The sequence below is a fragment of the Pelobates fuscus genome, chromosome 10, assembly GCF_036172605.1.
Source record: "Pelobates fuscus isolate aPelFus1 chromosome 10, aPelFus1.pri, whole genome shotgun sequence".
In the NCBI taxonomy this organism is placed as follows: domain Eukaryota; kingdom Metazoa; phylum Chordata; class Amphibia; order Anura; family Pelobatidae; genus Pelobates; species Pelobates fuscus.
Window position 1 is genome coordinate 122,310,674 of NC_086326.1, and position 17,665 is coordinate 122,328,338.

General features: G+C 39.0%; 1 protein-coding gene across 4 annotated transcripts in view; it reads right to left on the bottom strand.

Moving 5' to 3' along the window:
- The window catches only part of LOC134575744 (rap1 GTPase-GDP dissociation stimulator 1-like), a 195,030-nt gene that overhangs the window by 26,194 nt on the left and 151,171 nt on the right, over window positions 1-17,665 (bottom strand). For all 4 annotated transcript variants that reach the window (XM_063435133.1, XM_063435135.1, XM_063435132.1 and 1 more), the window contains 3 exons: window positions 9,621-9,746; window positions 6,768-6,911; window positions 3,298-3,429 (listed from right to left, as the gene is read on the bottom strand). In XM_063435133.1, the coding sequence (XP_063291203.1) occupies window positions 3,298-3,429; window positions 6,768-6,911; window positions 9,621-9,746 (402 nt within the window). The remainder of the gene's footprint in view (window positions 1-3,297; window positions 3,430-6,767; window positions 6,912-9,620; window positions 9,747-17,665) is intronic.

A 17,665-nucleotide genomic window follows, 5' to 3' on the forward strand; every position in this document is an offset into this window, starting at 1 on the left:
TGTGATATATGGCTTTGTGATATATTTCTCAACTAACTAGGAAAACCTGAGAAGAGCTATTTAAAGGCATCAGGCACATCGGATTCAGGGATGACACTTCTTCCATAAGGCCGCATACCCTATGTCATGATGTATACCGTGCTGTGGCACAACTCCCCAGCCTACATTTGTAGTTTATCTTTTACATGTTTTGATCCTATAATAAACATTATTCAGGTATAGAAGCAGATTTCTGGCTAAGGGAATTGCACATACAGTTAAACAATTAAAGTGGCACTGTAACCCCCCACCACCATACAAGAGTATTTCATAAAGATAGAATTCAGTGAAATTCCAACACAGTCAAGAGATATACTGAGACAAATAGGGAATACTTTGTCTCTTTATATATCCTGCAATAATATGCAATTTCTATTATTTGAGACACCCAAGAAGGTGAACTGAAGCATCAATATTACAGCACACCCAACATTAAAGGTTATTGAGATTTCACAATATTCAGCCTATTCAACCTCAGCATGAAACCAAAAAGCTTCCCCGCGGCGCAGGAGGAACATATTGTAGCCATCAATTTCCATATTATCTAAATTAGTTTTTTTTTTTGTTTTTTTTTCTAATAGATTTCAGAAGAGCCAACTGCCTCCATTGCAACAGAGGAGCATTCTTCTATTCTCCATCCAATCTTTTGTCGGATCACCCAAACAAATCATGGAACAATATTAAAATTGAGAAACATTCAATGCAATATGTGTAATGATTTCCTTGTGTACTCAATCTTCCACAGACCAAATGGAGTGGGCACAGTGGAACACAGGCACCTTAAAGATTACTTTCTTCAGACAGATCTTAAGGATCCATTAAACCATGCTCTAGATCAGGGATTCCCAACCCAGTCCTCAAGTACCCTCTACTAGTCCAGGATGTGGAATTACCTTGTGTCTAAAGTGTTTTTTTTTTCTTCTAAAAACACCTTAGACACAACTGGGTAATGCCTAAATTCTGGACTGTTAGGCGTTACTTGAGGACTTGGTTGGCAACCACTGAAGAAAGACCTTGCTTTAGCTGCTGAAACTACAGAACCTCCATCAAAGTATATTCTCATTGCTGTAATTCATGACAAATAAATCTAAAAGGACTAGGGTTAAAGGAACACTTAGTGTTAAGAATACAAATATGTATTCCAAACTTTATATTTTTACCCTACTAAGTTTGATATGTCCCCCCCATAAGGGTTTAAAAGATGAATTTCAATTACCTTTAATCTCTTACCACGCTGGTCTTGCTGCCACACCCCACCTCCCTGTCTGAGATTGTCAAGATTTGAGGCTAGAGATTATTTGTGGTAAATTGTGCCAATCAAATGCTCTCTGAGTAATATTTGATTTAGAACCGATTCTGACTTGGTTCTTACATGGGAAGCACCTCTACTGACTGTCAAGAAGACTCTACAGTGAAAACATTATCAGTCCTACAAAACTGCAAAAAAAAATTAACATTGCAGGGTTAATATAGCAGGGAAACGGATGAATGTTGGATCAGCGCTATATGATCAACTTGAAGCTAAGATGAGTGTAGGGCTGCAACCTCACAAACCATCAAAAAACCATCAAAAAAAATAATAATTTATTGTGGCGCGACCTATTTTATTTTTATTTTCTTTTATCCTTCAGGTTAATTTGACTCTCTACCGGTCCACTCAGTATCAGGACTATTGTAAAATTTTGCTCTGTTTAATACATGTAAGTACACTACTGCAGTCTATATTATTTCACAGTTTATTGTGGCGCGACCTATTTTACTTTTATTGTCTTAACATAGCAGGGCACTGCATTCAGACCACTTCTATGTGTTTTTTCTTTCAGTGACATCCCAACAAACATCCCAGGGTTGCCTTTATAGTGCTACAACACTATCAGAGTAATTGCCAAAGTGTCAATTGTTTTGAATTCAAAGTGAATTTTATAGTTTGCCCTGAATTGGCAGTGCTGCAGGTTGTGGCAATGTTCCCTCTAAAATGAATTATGATATCTAGTTAGGTGTTTGAGAAAAGGGGTGTTCTGAATATGAGGGTTTAAATGTGATTTGCAAAGTTTGTTATTTATTTGTTATCTATTATTTATTGTAGAACTGTAGGAGCTGTTACATAGTGTGGATCACTGAATGCTCCTCCTGTAATACATTCCCGTGTGAGAGGTTATTAGTGGCAGAATAGGAAGTGATCCCTTCCACTTCCTGTCCAGCTTCACACCCCGACACTGGAGGAGCTGGGACAGCATTGAGTTTTACACCATCTATAACTGTCCCTGCAACACTGTTTCAAAAGCATATGAGGCTGACTGAACTACAGAGGATACTGACCAAGGCCCCTGGAGAATCCTGACCAAGGCCTTATGGAGAATCTGTCCCTGTAAACACGGTTGCAGTTGCAATTTAGAAAAAAAAAGTCATATTCATTAAAAACTGAAGCCTGATGCTAAATAATTAGATGTATTCTATCAATTTCCAATACCTTTATTTCTATAACTATGTCCTAAAATATACTAAGTAAATTCCTTATTCACCAGATACCTGCTGGCTTCCTTGATTTGGGATCCTTGCAGCCTGGATAGGTACCCGTGGCACACAATATAGCACCTGACATTGCTCTTCAGCTTGTGAGTTTTATTTTACCCTATTACTATTTGTTTTTGTGCTAAATGTATTGTGTTATCTTTTTAGATACTTTTTGCCCCTGAGATTCAGTTATCGTTATTGGAGACTAATGGGTTCCTGATTTAAAAGTAATTAACACTTTGATGCATAATTTCCTGTCGTTTTATATTATCTCTGTCACAGGTGTTGGGAAACACTTTTTAATATACCACCGTGCACACTATATACCTATAAGAAGCACCAACACTTCTTTCATCGTTGTTTTGTATGCCCTAGAGTTAACCAACAATCTCCAATATATTCATATTTTTAAAGTATTCGTTTTCCATAATACACTGCAGTTTCCACAATGTTTCAGGCATTTGTATAATATATATAATATATATTGTAAGTATATGACACAATGCTGATTTTTCCATTGATTTTCCACATTTGATTATAACATTTTACACTGGACTTTTACCAGACTATATGTTGCAGCATTGAGCCATAATATTGATCCAGATCTTATGAACTATTGCACTTCTGAAGTGTTTGCTCTACCAAAACATTTCTGAACAATTAGTCTGAGTACAATTCAAGCTTGCTGATTAGATGGGTGATACTGCAACAAGTGATCACAAAAGGTGGTGTTGTCATATTTACCATTTCTAGCGAAATTAGCAATGGCTAGTGCTCCAGTCATCTGAAGAAGGGTGTGTTGTGAGGTTAACCAAGAAGGAATATTCTGGTACACTATGCCTCTCCCACTGTCAAAGAGTTTTTGCATTGACTCATCTGAAAATATAATAAATATAAGTATCAGTATCATAGAGTTATGATATTTACTAGAATACAATTATAAACAATATATTTTAACATAGCCAATTTTGAATATATATTTCATTCACAATTTTAATGATCTTGAGTGAAATTATATTTGTTTACCATGTATTACTATAGTGTAGCTTTTACGTTTAAATGGGAGTAGGGATGACTATCCCTTCAACATCAGCAGGGACCATTTGGGACAAAGTAATGCTTCAGATTACGGTCTTGCTCTCTACCCACTAGAGTAGCAGAATCTGTCCCCTTTCCCAAGACATTTAGCAACACCGTCTTTTTACAAAGACACTGTTTTGACTCACAGGCCAAAGTGGTTAAGCGCTCTAACAGGCCAGCAGACTTTTTAAAACATTTTTTTAATAGAAAATAACTATATTAATTACACACTTTTATATAGTCTCAACTTTTCAGCAACACAGCTCTGGACCATGAATTCCTAAGGTAATTCAAAGTTGATCCTACTGGCCAACCTTTATTAGTGCCAAAGTACAGAATAACAAACATACAAAGTTATAGACATCTATGTATAACTATTTAGTGTCAACGCACCCTCCTTAGATTAGGATGGGGCAGAGACATTCTAAACAGTCGTGTCAAATTAAACAAAGGGGGGACAGTCCCCAAGCCATACCTAAATGAGACCCCTAAATAGTCTATACAAAGAAATGCAGGGGATTATTATGTGGACCCTTGTTAAATAATCTAACAGGTTACACTGAGGGGATGCAAGGCAGTAACCTTTTTCCCAGAAAAGGAGGCTTGGACCCAGAGCATGTTTTAATGATAGAAGGCTTGTGCATGGGTCACAAAGGGAAAATGGCCATGGTACGGACCAGATTAGTGTTTTTTTTTTCTTTCTGGGAGGCACTACTGTGTATTCACCCTTTGTCCTCATATTGACCACCCCCATCAATGAACCACATAACGGTGCATTTTTCACCTTGCACCACAGCGGGGTGTGTGTTTACTCTCTTCCACAGGAACTGACTGATATTCTTAGCAGCCAGTCTGTCCTCTTACTGACAGGCACTTAAGTGGTTAAATTGACCATAGACCCAGTGGTAATTTAAGTGCCACAGTACTAACTCCCCATTTCAGATGATTCAGCTTTAAGTGAATGAACCCTCTTGGGTTGTAAAAAGTTTTATCACTAATGCATCTCTCATTTACTGTGTTCTATTAAAATTGTAATAGTATATTAAAATATTGAAGGAGATTTCTTTGATTTGTTTTTTTTTTATTCCTTGTTACCACAACTGTAGACTCCAGTTGTGTGGGGTTTTGTGGTTTTGGTCAGGCTTGTAGTCTGGATCAGTTAATCACGCATAACGGTGTCTTCTGCTTTTGTTTGACACTTGGTTATTCAACTTTGACCGGTCAATTCAACGGTAGCCAGACCATTATCATGGCATAGCTTTAAAGATGTTGAATTTCTGAGGCCAGATAAATTGCAAAGGACGACAGTTCTGTGTCACCTGATTAAGGTTGAACTAGCATAATCTGAGGAATAAAATATCGATGGGGTGCAGACCCTGTATGGCCGGTGTAATCGGCATATATGCAATTGTTAAATAAAAGTTAAAAATAAATCTAAGACAATGTGCGTTATATGAGGGGAACCCTCCTCTCTAAAACATACAAAGATGTTTACATAAATACATTATAACATGGTTGAGCATGATATAATAATATAATGGTATACATGGCAGTGTAAGGGTTACAGGCCCTGTAAATTTTGCTGCCTAACACTGTGTAAAATATTGCAAGATAAAGTACACCTTTAAAGCTTTTTATTACTCAATATTTTTCTAAAGAAATTTGCCTTTTAGCTGATAACAGCAAGAAACAGATAAATTTGCTTTTTAGCTGATACCAGCAAGGTGATTCGTATGTGTTATATCCCTATTCAGGGTTAATAAGTATGTAGGGGTTTATAAAACACCCCTTCCTGTCTCATTCGAGATGTTTACACTTTGTCTGATACCAGCAAAGTTTATTGTATGTGTAGAAGCCCTCTAAAGGGTTAAATGTGAAAGGGTTTATGAAATACCCCTCCCTGTCTCACTGGAGATTCCTGGCTGATATCAGCATATCTAATGGCTAGTGTAGGAACTCACCTATTGAGGCTTGCCTTGACGCGGCAGGTGAGCTTGTATTCAAATGGCCATTGGAATAAAACTAAAGAGCCTCCATTTTGTTTAAATGTACATGGGGATTTAGGCCAAATTGCAAAGCAATTTACATACAAAAGTGCTTGTTTATTTTATATATATATATATATATATATTTATATGTGTGTGTGTTTTAGCTATGCATTACTTGCTTCAAATCCGTGTTCTGCTAATATTTTCTCATTTAGAAAGTGCTCAGTAGTGCAGGGTCTAAATCTTGGACTGCTATATGTTTTTATTTGCCCGATGGTTGCTAGCACTGCTAGAAGGCAAATATATTACTTCATTTTATTGTTCACTTGATATAAAGTGAACAATAATTTGTGAAAGGGTCATCCTGTATGATGCATTCAGTCCTTTATTAGTTTAAAATGTGTGCTTTCTACATATTACAAATCCTATACTTTGTATAAGGTTCAGATGTAAAAAGCACTGATTTTTAAATCAGACACCGAATGTCATTGGCCGATTGTTGCCAGTTCAGTTGGGTTGACCAAATTCCGACTGGAATGAAGTGAGAATTGCTATTCTGGTTGGAATAATCACAAGTTTTATTCTAAAAAAATGTAAACTGCATAAATTTGCATGTAAAATTAGCAGTTAGATGAGATATAGATCTAAAGTACAATTATGCATAGTTAACGTTTATAATATAAATTTAAGCATTGGTTGCCATGGCAAGACTCCCAAACAGAACCTTGACCAAAATGGATCCTCTTTCACTCTGGAGTTTTGGGGTAGCTGCCAAATTGGCACTACATACTTTTCCAAGATCCATTTATGCTTTATTTTTTTCTAATTTGTCTGCTTTTCCTTTGTCTACCTTTTATATAATCAGTATCATTGCAGAGCCTGGCCAGGAATGTTTTTTGGCACGCACTTCAATCTTACGTGTGTTGAGATTGTTCAATATTTTTATGTTAACAGTATCCAAATATTTTTCTTGTTGTAACCCTTTGCCATCTGGAATATCTTAAATAAGAAATGTATAATAAAATACACATATGACTATCATAAATGGTAGCATATATTCTCAATCAGCAATATATAATTCAGCATAATCCCTTATAATCTTGTCCATTCAATAGCAAACAGTAATGTGTGTGTTTCAAGGCTTACCACCGAGAAGCAGAGATACAATAAGGTCCGATGACGATTTCATTGTGCACATATCCTCTGCCTGTGAGCTTTCCTGTAATCGTTGAAGTATGCTACATAGTATCTCCTGCACGCAGGAGTCCACCAGCTGGAGCTTTAGAGCATCTAAAGAATTAATAAAAGACAGTAACTATATGAAAATACATATAGTGTTAGGAATACAAACAAGTATTTCTAAACCTATAGTGTTCTTCTTTTTGGATGTGCACTTAAATAAATTGTTTTTGTGTACCATTTTGCCCTCACTGTGACTATCTCACAGCGGTTGCCCCAACTCATTGGACAAAATCATCATTCTTCATGATCTCGGCCAATTCAATTCTACCACACAGGGAAGCATTGGGAGGCTGGTGTGCAAGATCTGCAAATCACATTGCTCCATCTGTCAGCATCTCCTCATAGAGAAGAATTCAGTCAACATTACCATTTTCATACTCAGGGGTGGATTTGCCACAAGGCCAAAGAGGCCATAGCTTCATGGCTGCAGGCAGGAGCGGGATCACAGCCATTCTTTTGCAGTGTGTGGCTTATGTCAACAGGGGAGATTTCCCCGGCCGGCACCTGCAGGTTTGGTGCTAAATAGAGGGAGAGAATCTCTACCTCGCCTGTACTATATTAGAGAGTTGCTGCAGGTAAGTGAAGAAAAGCTTGGATACATTTCCTGACACAGGCCAGAAGGAGCTGTCTGCAACCACTGGGGGTGCCAGCAGACCTCCTGAGAACTGGATTCACCCTGACCCACTATGCTCCCTACTACTAAACTGTTGACTCACTATCTCCCCACCAAAGCAACTATCCCCCCCCCACCTTAGACACTATCCCATCACTATAGCCCTAATCCTCCAACTACAGCCACTATTTTTCCACTACACCCCCTATATCCCCGCTATAACCACTAACTACCAACTAAAACCCCTATTCCCCATATACCCCTATAAGCAACCCCACACGCAGCCTCCACACACAAACACACCCCTCTCCCAGCTCTGTCCTACGTATCCATCCACCTACCTAGTCACATTCACCAATTAATCAGACCCCCAAACTAATCCTGTAAATGCATGAATGCATGTAATCGAATACTCCAAGTGTGTGTGTGTGTGTGTGTGTGTATATATATATAATATATAATATATACTGGCCTTGGAGAAGCATGCCAGGTAAATCTGTCCCTGTGCTAATCCTCCAGGCACAGGCTATATGCCCGAGAACCACTACATTAAGCTGTAGTAGTTCTGGTGACTATAGCAATATAATAACACAGGGTGCTACTGAGCAAAGGTCAGCAAACTCCAAGAAATACGTAGTAATGAAAAAGATCTCAGGCACTCACTGTAATTGGTTCCAGGCAGATTTATTACAATGTTTCGACCTATACAGGTCTTTATCAAGCTTGATAAAGACCTGTATAGGTCGAAACATTGTAATAAATCTGCCTGGAACCAATTACAGTGAGTGCCTGAGATCTTTTTCATTATAGTTTCCCTTTAAGCACATGGGTGCATTGCCTGTTTTTATCAGTGCCATGTTTTACTATAAAGTCGTTTAATGACACAAAATACATGGAGAGACAAAATATGTATACAACAGCAAACCATATAGGCCCTCCCTAATATGCCTAAAAAAAAATCAATATATACAAGATACAGAATGCACATTATAACAGCCACGATTAATAGTACAAATCCTAAAATAATCAATACATAAAAAGATCAAGCTGCAACATAAGGCAAACAGTAAACCTCACAATAATTACCCACATATCACAAGCCTCTAGACAGCCTGTGTCTGTGACACCCTTGATAAAGGCAGCCAGTAGGTGCTGAAACGTTGGGGGGGATTGGTGGCTCGTGTTTCTGTCTTGAGGCTTGTGATATTTGGGTAATTATTGTGAGGTTTACTGTTTACCTTTTGTTGCTGCTTGATCTTTTTATGTATTGATTATTTTAGTTGTTCTAATAAAGGATTTGTGCTATTAATCGTGGCTGTTATAATTTGCATTCTGTATCTCATCTTGTAACTATAAAGTCGTTTAACATTACTTGTGAGCAACTCATCACATTTTCTTCAATTGTGGTGGACTGAAATATTAGGGTGATCTAGTGACAAAATTGAAGATACCTTTTTTATTTGCCAGTAATTTGTGTTTGTCCGCTCAGTTGGTCCTATGAAATTAGGAAGACCAGGAAAGCAACATTGGTACTTAATGCAGAGGCTTTGGAAACTCCTGTAGTAATACTGGTCTCCTTATTTATCCATTGGAACTCATTATTATTCCACTACTGGAACACTTTAAAATTACATCACAACATTTTTACAACACTACACGCAGTTCTAAAACATTGGAGTGCATTATTATTATACTTTATTTTTCTTTTTTCTTTTTTTAAGCATCAGCATACCTGTAGAACTGTTGATTATTATTATGTTAGTTGTACTTATTTGCTAAAAAAAATAAAAAAAAAATCATAATTGTTATAATAATAATATTTAAACGCCCTGACACCACAGTAGCTTTTAAAGTGACTTTAGTGTTGCCTTTGCTGCTTTTACAATGGTGGCCAAGATCAAGACCATAAGAGAAACCCTGTGCAATTTAACCATTATATTCTATTCTGCAAATTCCCCATAAAATGATTCCTCCATAAAGCTCAAAATTGTATTCATCTATCCATCCCACTCTGTTCTGTTCTGATGCACATGGTTTCCTGAAAGACCCACAACAGCTAGTTTCATTTCTGTGCTCATTACATAGACCGTGAGCTTTAAAGCTGGAGCGTTAGTTACACTGAAATGACTGCTATGCAAACATACCATTCTCTGCCAGCATCTGGAGAACCTCGATGATAATTTCAATTCTTTCATGGCTTTCTGCTTTCTTCAGCTGTTTTACCAGCTGCCCGACAACCGTAGTTTTACTTAAAGCTTCCTTAGCACTTTCTACAAAGACACACAAAAAGCACATCTTTTAACCATACAGCCTAGAAAACGAATTCACATTCACATTTTTATATCTTTTTACATATTTCGTTTTAGATCAGTTGCTTGTTAGGAAAGAAATAGAAAATACTAAAGTGTAGTAAGATAACGACGTGTGAGAAGACGTTTTACAAGCATTTCTAGAGAAGATATAAAAACTCCAGTATCAAGGGGCAATTATGGCTAGCAGTATGACATGCGTATTATGGTAGTTTACACTTTATGAACATAGTATAAGGGAACGCTTGTGTTGCAGAACATAATTGGTGCCAGGAGACTGCATGCTCAGTGCTAATGAAATATGGAATTAAAGTAAACAAATGATAATGGAAAAGGAAAGACACAAACTTTTTTTTTATGTCCATTGCCGTTTGTATTTCAAACATAGTAAAAAGATAATTGGGAAAGAGAAAACAAAGGGGAGGCTGAATAGGTAGGTAGAAGAGAGAGAGCTGGAGACAGGCTCAGGCACCGAGTGTAGTGGTGTTGTGGAGACTGGCTCAGGCACTGAGTGTAGTGGTGTTATGGAGACAGGCTCAGGCACTGAGTGTAGTGGTGTTGTGGAGACTGGCTCAGGTACTGAGGGTAGTGGTGTTGTGGAGACTGGCTCAGGCACTGAGTGTAGTGGTGTTGTGGAGACTGGCTCAGGCACTGAGTGTAGTGGTGTTGTGGAGACTGGCTCAGGCACTGAGTGTAGTGGTGTTGTGGAGACAAGCTCAGGCACCGAGTGTAGTGGTGTTGTGGAGACTGGCTCAGGCCCTGAGTGTAGTGGTGTTGTGGAGACTGGCTCAGGCACTGAGTGTAGTGGTGTTGTGGAGACTGGCTCAGGCACTGAGTGTAGTGGTGTTGTGGAGACAAGCTCAGGCACTGAGTGTAGTGGTGTTGTGGAGACAAGCTCAGGCACTGAGTGTAGTGGTGTTGTGGAGACAAGCTCAGGCACTGAGTGTAGTGGTGTTGTAGAGACAGGCTCAGGCACTGAGTGTAGTGGTGTTGTGGAGACTGGCTCAGGCACTGAGTGTAGTGGTGTTATGGAGACAGGCTCAGGCACCGAGTGTAGTGGTGTTGTGGAGACTGGCTCAGGCACGGAGGGTAGTGGTGTTGTGGTGACTGGCTCAGGCACTGAGTGTAGTGGTGTTGTGGAGACAGGCTCAGGCACCGACTGTAGTGGTATTTTAGAGACTATGGTGAGGCCTCATAGAAAGCAGTTGTTGGTGGGGGATTCTATCATAAGAGGTTTGGAGCTGGACAATAGTGGTCTTGTGAGAGGTCTTCCTGGAGCTACTGCTCACAGAGACTGGAGACATATTTGTATTATTGTTAAGTGAGCAAAGCAGGAAGGGGAATTGGATGTACTTGTCTTGACTTGGCTTGCAATGAGGTTTCAGAGGTAAATGAAGTTTTTAGTGTTTTGGCTAATGATATACAGCAGGTTGCTTCCACACTGTCAGTCTGCCTGTGCATAACACTTAGAACGACAGGCAGATGTGTATTAGGGAACTTGTGGCTTGGTGAATGGTGTTGGGAGTAAGGATTTGGCTTCATTTCTCATGGTAGCTCTGTTTGGAATGGACATAAACTGTACAAAAAAGATGGTTTGCATCTTTCTCAAAAGGGAACAAATGTTCTTAGTGAGCAGTTCAGAGGTTTTGCAAGGATGAATTTAAACTAGGAGTGGGGTGCAAAAAGGGTGATAAAACATCAATCCATTTGCCCCTCAAAACAAGGACAGAAGGTGCCTGTAGCAAGTGTGTTACATAATTATGAGCTTAGAGTCATGCCTATAACTGCTCGCAGTTAAGTGAATAAGATCCATGAACTTGTGGCAATAATGGCAACTGATAATGTAGATTTAATCGCTGTTAGTGAGACATGGTATAATGAGAAAAATGACTGGGACATAGCAATACCAGGGTACTCTTTATATAGAAAAGACAGGGAAGGCAAGAAAGGGGGAGGGGTGGCCCTGTATGTGAAAGATGGTATAAAATCTAGCCTAATAAAAGTTAGTGAGGCAAACATAGAGTCCGTTTGGGTTACGTTAGAATCACACAGTAACTCGTGTAGGTGTGATTTATAGGCCCCCAGGACAAATTGAAGAGTTAGATAATCTACTAGTTGAGGAAATAGCTAAAATGACAATGAAGGGGGAAGTGATCATCATGGGTGACTTAAATCTTCTGATGTGAACTGGAAAACAAAAATAGCTGCTTGTGCCAGGAGCACACATATTCTAAACTCCCTACTGGGATTGTCTCTAAAACAAGTCGATGAGGAGCCAACTCGTAAGGAGGCCATACTAGATTTCGTGTTAACAAATGGAGATTTGGTATCCGATATTACTGTAGGTGAAAGTTTAGGATTCAGTGATCATCAGTGAGTGTGGTTTAATATAAGAACAGTGACTGAGTCACACCACACAAAAACAAAAGTTTTAGATTTTAGAAAAACAGACTTTTCTAAAATTAGAATATGTGTAAAGGAGTCATTATCAGACCGGATCAGTTTAAATGGAGTCCAAAAGAATGGGATTATTTAAAAGTTGCACTGCTGAAGGCAACAGAAAATTGCTTTAGGCTTCTCAGTAAAAGCAAAAAAATCAAGAAACCACTGTGGTACTCCGCAGATGTGGCCAAAATAGTAAAAAACTAAAAGTAAGCATTTAGTAATTATATTAAAAAAAAAAAACAGAGTCAGGAAGATAGACAGATCTATAAGATTATACAGAAAGGGGCTAAGAGGGTGACAAATCATTTTTTAGATACATAACTGAGAAAAGGAAAGTAAAACACGGATTAGTTAGATTAAAAACAAAAGAAGGAAGGTATATAAAAAAGGATGAAGGTCTAGCTGACTGCCTAAATGAATATTTTTTTCAGTATTTACAGATGAAAATGAAGGAAAGGGGCCTCAGTTAGGAAAAAGGACAAATGAGTAATTTGTTACATGTGAGTTTAAAGAGAAAGAGGTTCTATTTCAAATGTCAAAAGTAAAGACAAATTAGTCAATGGTACCGCATGTAATACATCCAAAGCTATTAAAAGAGCTTAGTGGTGTACTAGCAAAACCATTAACAAATTTATTTAACCAATCATTGATAACAGGAGTAGTCCCAGAAGATTGGAAGTTAGCGAATGTTGTGTCCATTCACAAGAAAGGTTGTAGGGAGGAGTCGGGCAACTATAGGCCAGTAAGCCTTACTTCAGTAGTGGGGAAAGTAAGGGAAACCATGTTAAAGGATAGGATTGTTGAACATCTAAAAACACATGGATTTCAAGATCAGAGACAATATGGGTTTACTTCAGGGAGATCATGCCAAACTAATCGTATTCATTTTTTTGATTGGGTAACTAAAATAGGGTGGTGCAGTAGACATTGCTTACCTAGATTTCAGTAAGGCTTTTGACACTGTTGCACATAGAAGGCTTATCAATAAACTGCAATATTTAAGTTTAGATTCCATTATTGATCAATGGGTAAGGCAGTGGCTGAGTGACAGGCAACAGAGGGTTGTAGTCAATGGAGTAAATTTAAAGTATGGTCTTGTCACCAGTGGTGTGCCTCAGGGATCTGTACTTGGACCCATTCTCTTTACTGTTTTTATTAGTGATATTGCAGAAGGTCTTGATGGTAAGGTATGTCTTTTTGATGATGATACTAAGCTATGTAACAGGGTTGATGTTCCAGGAGAGAGAAGCCAAATTGCAAATGATTTAGGTAAACTAGAAAAATGGTCAGAGTTGTGGCTGCTGACCTTTAATGTGGATAAGTGCAAAATAATGCATTTTGGACGTAAAAACCCAAGGGCAGAGTACAGAATATTTGATAGAGTCTTAACCTCAACATCGGAGGAAAGGGATTATGGGGTAATTATTTCAGATGACTTAAAGGTAGGCAGACAATGTAATAGAGCAGCAGGAAATACTAGCAGAATGCTTGGTTGTATAGGGAGAGGTATTCACAGTAGAAAGAGGGAAGTGCTCATGCCATTGTACAGAACACTGGTAAGACGTCACTTGGAGTATTGTATGCAGTACTGGAGACCGTATCCCCAAAAAGATATTGATACTTTAGAGAGAGTTCAGAGAAGGGCTACTAAACTGGTTCATGGATTGCAGGATGAAACTTACAAGGAAAGGTTAAAGTATAACATGTTTAGCTTGGAGGAAAGACAAGGCAGGGGGGACATGACTGAAACATTTAAATTCCTAAAGGGAATTAAAACAGTAAAGGAGAAGACTATGTATAAAAGTAGAAAAACTACCACAACAAGAGAACATAGTCTTAAATTAGAGGGGCAAAGGTTTGAAAATAATATCAGGAAGTATTACTTTACTGAGAGGGTAGTGGATGCATGGAATAGCCTTCCAGCTTAAGTGGTAGAGGTTAACACAGTGAAGGAGTTTAAGCATGTGAGGGATAGGCATAAGGCTATTCTAACTATAAGATAAGGCCAGGGACTAATGAAAGTATTTAGAAAATTGGGCAGACTAGATGGGCCAAATGGTTTTTATCTGCCATCACATTCTATGTTTCTATGAAAGACCAGGCTTTGAGCAGAAGCCAGATAGTATACATACACAGGTAAATGGAAGGACTGGTCATAATTCCTAGGACATCAGTTTAGGTTAAGACACATGTGCACCTCTGGAAAGATAAGTAGTTTAGCCAACAGTACCAACACTTGGTATACTGCTCTCTTTCTGCCAGTTCGACAGAGGGCATACTTTCATATTGCCTAATTTACTCAACAGCTTCAATGTACTGAACCGGGGAAGGAGAAAAATGCAGTAGTATTTCAGCCGAGCTGAATTATGGGGGTTTAAAAGTTTGTGTAAAATCTTATGTATATCTTTCCAAAAGCTCATCATCTTAGTACATTTCCATTCATATATGTAGAAGGTTTCCTTTTTGTTGAGAGCATCACCAGCACCAGCACAAATATGATGCGTGAAACATCAAGACGTGAAATGACTGAAGTAGGAACCTGTAACAGCAATACCTCTTCAAGGTATGTAGAAGTCATTCATTTGTTTGTTAATAGCATCATTTTGGCCCAATAGTCAAAGTTCCTCCTTCCATTTCAGGCTAGTGGTCCATTAGCATAAAATATATATTTGTGATAAATTTAGTGGTGCACTATCAACCTTGCATAAGAATTCAAATGTGGTAAGTGAATGTGTAATATTGGTCAGATATAGCAGATAATTAGTATTGTATCTGTCTGTGCATTAGAGAGTGAAGAAACACTGATGTCATGTCAGATAACAGAGACCATAGATTTAGGACCATTCATTACATTTTTAGCTCAAAGGTATTGTTTTGTCTGTCCTGGAGGATGCACCCTGGCACCTGCAAAGAACTAGGGGTTGTTCTATAGATGGAGCAATGGGTTGGGATCTGTGGTAAGAAATAGCCTGCTGAATTGGTGCCATGCATGAAAAATGGCAAATATGGAAGGAATTTGCACATGTCACTGCAAAACTCTTTCCCAGACCCAACCATGTGAAGGATCAAAGATCCAGAGATACCCAATACTTGGAATATTTATTGATGCTCCAATTCAATAGATGTGATGACATATAATATTTTTTTCATAAACAGAAGTGCTAAACCTCCCTTATGTTTTTGTAGTGTAAACTTTAGGACAGGAGTGGGTAAAAAGTAAAACTGCTATTTCAATGAAGTCTTGCAAAGTATCTTCACAATTGTAGTTCTACTGTATGAGGAGCTACCATTTGCCCAGTCCTGGTCTAAGAGATCTATATCCACAAATGGATTGCTGGATTTTGAGACAGGGTGGTGCAGTAGTCTGAATTTAATGTGGGGGGCAGAGTCTGAATTTAATGCAGGGCAGACATGCTTCACATGAGCTCCTGCACACTGAGTCGATTTTGGGGTGCGAAACCTGATTGCACAGAAGCCACATACTCTTCACGGCTCTCATTTCGTGAGGGATTCTTCCGTGCCCACACCACAACTTACTGTGTTCGTGTCACCTACTGATGACCCGACCGAGATACTCTGCTGTGGCCTACTGGGGACCGAGCCAGAGAGAGACAGCCACTCTCCGCACTCCTGCCCCCCTGGAACAGTGGGGGTTGTTCTGGTCCCCATTTGACACGCAGAGGCTGCCCACCCCGACTTCACCAGGAGAACCGAGGAAACCGCTGTCCGCATTTTACCCTAGGCCACTGGTGTGATTTCCAGGTGGTTAGGCGACTTTTGCCTGTGCATGCATAAAAACATCCAGCGTTGAATAATGCATTCCTATGGGGAAATCGTAATGGGAGTGCAGCCACTGCCATGCATGCGCTTTAGGTCTCTCCCGCAGGCTGACGGCAGGTGAGGAGTAAAGGCGGACCCAAGCCAGCACCGAGAAACATCAGCGCTGGACCTAGGTAAGTGACAGAAGGGGTAGGGATGGGGGACCTTGACGGATGGGGAAGCTATAGTTCCAGGAAAAAAAGTTTGTTTTCCTGGCACTATAGTTTAACTTTTATATTTAAAAATATATATATATTTATGCAATAACCACATAATAAGTATTTAAACTAATGGAGTTAATCCTTTCAACCTAGGAGTTCGTAATCTAAGTGGTGCTGATATCAGATTTTTCCAACGCATTATTTTGTATTAGAATCAGCCACTATCTGCCTACATATTATGTAAATTAATTATGAATCAAATTTGCTGTCACATAGTAGACAATTCTGATGAATTACTACAGATTATGGGCATTTGGTTGTATATTTCGATCATTCTGTTTTGGATTTCAAACATTTGGTTGTATATTTCAATAATTCTCTTTTGGATTTCAGACATTTGATCCAGACCATATTTAAGTTTATTCAGAATCTTTTATTTAAATCTGGACACTGATAAATCTTGATGAGTGTCTGGATTTTTGTGTCTCAGTGTCTCAGTGCCCCTGGATATACTACCTGCTTATTTTTCATAAATCAGACTGGAGGTATTCAGAGTTTAGTGAATAAATCCCTAGGTGTCAGAGTATGAATGAGGAGTGACAATAGATCTTACAGGAACTGATCTGATAAATGTCTCATGTCATGTTCCATTGCAGTAATATGTAAATTTAATACACGTATAGTGGTGGGTATGTAAGTGCCATGTGTAATTAGCTGATCAAAACTAATGGTGACAGTATTATAGTTAGAATTTTCTGGATGTTGTGTCATCTGCATAAAGATACCTTTTCAACACTTCAGTCAATCAGTCACTTTATATGTGCACACAAGATGTATACAATTCCCCTTTTTTTGCAATGGAAAAGAACAATAGGCCAAGGGAATATATGAGAATGATATTTATTTAATTTGCTTACAAAGGGAACTTCCACAACCTACCTACACTCACCACTGCTTGATGTGAAATGAGGCGACTGTGTACCAGTTAGATAGCCACACTGACTGCCTTGATGAGTGACAACACATAGTCATCTATTGCATTATGGATCTATTGTCCATCCACCAAAGCACTTTTATAACATCATATGTATGACAGACCACCCAGTCACCCACGACTTGAACATGTCTCCCAGCCACCACCTTCTCAAGAAAGGACTATGATCATACATCTACACCCCTTCCAAAACATGCCTCCTGACCTGGCACATCTATTCAGCGGTCCAGGAAATCTCAGGGAACAGCAGGGGACCCGCAGAGGGACAGAATGCCTAAACGGGAGCAAATCTCCTGGAACTCTAGATCTGCAGCGTTGCAGTGGTCAGGTCAAAATACATTGAGGTCGTTCTCAGCCCCAGAACCACCAAACAGGTGGGGGCCCTAAATAACAATAAGGAGGGACCTACTGCGGCAGGTGGGGGCCCTAAATAACAATAAGGAGGGACCTACTGTCCTCCC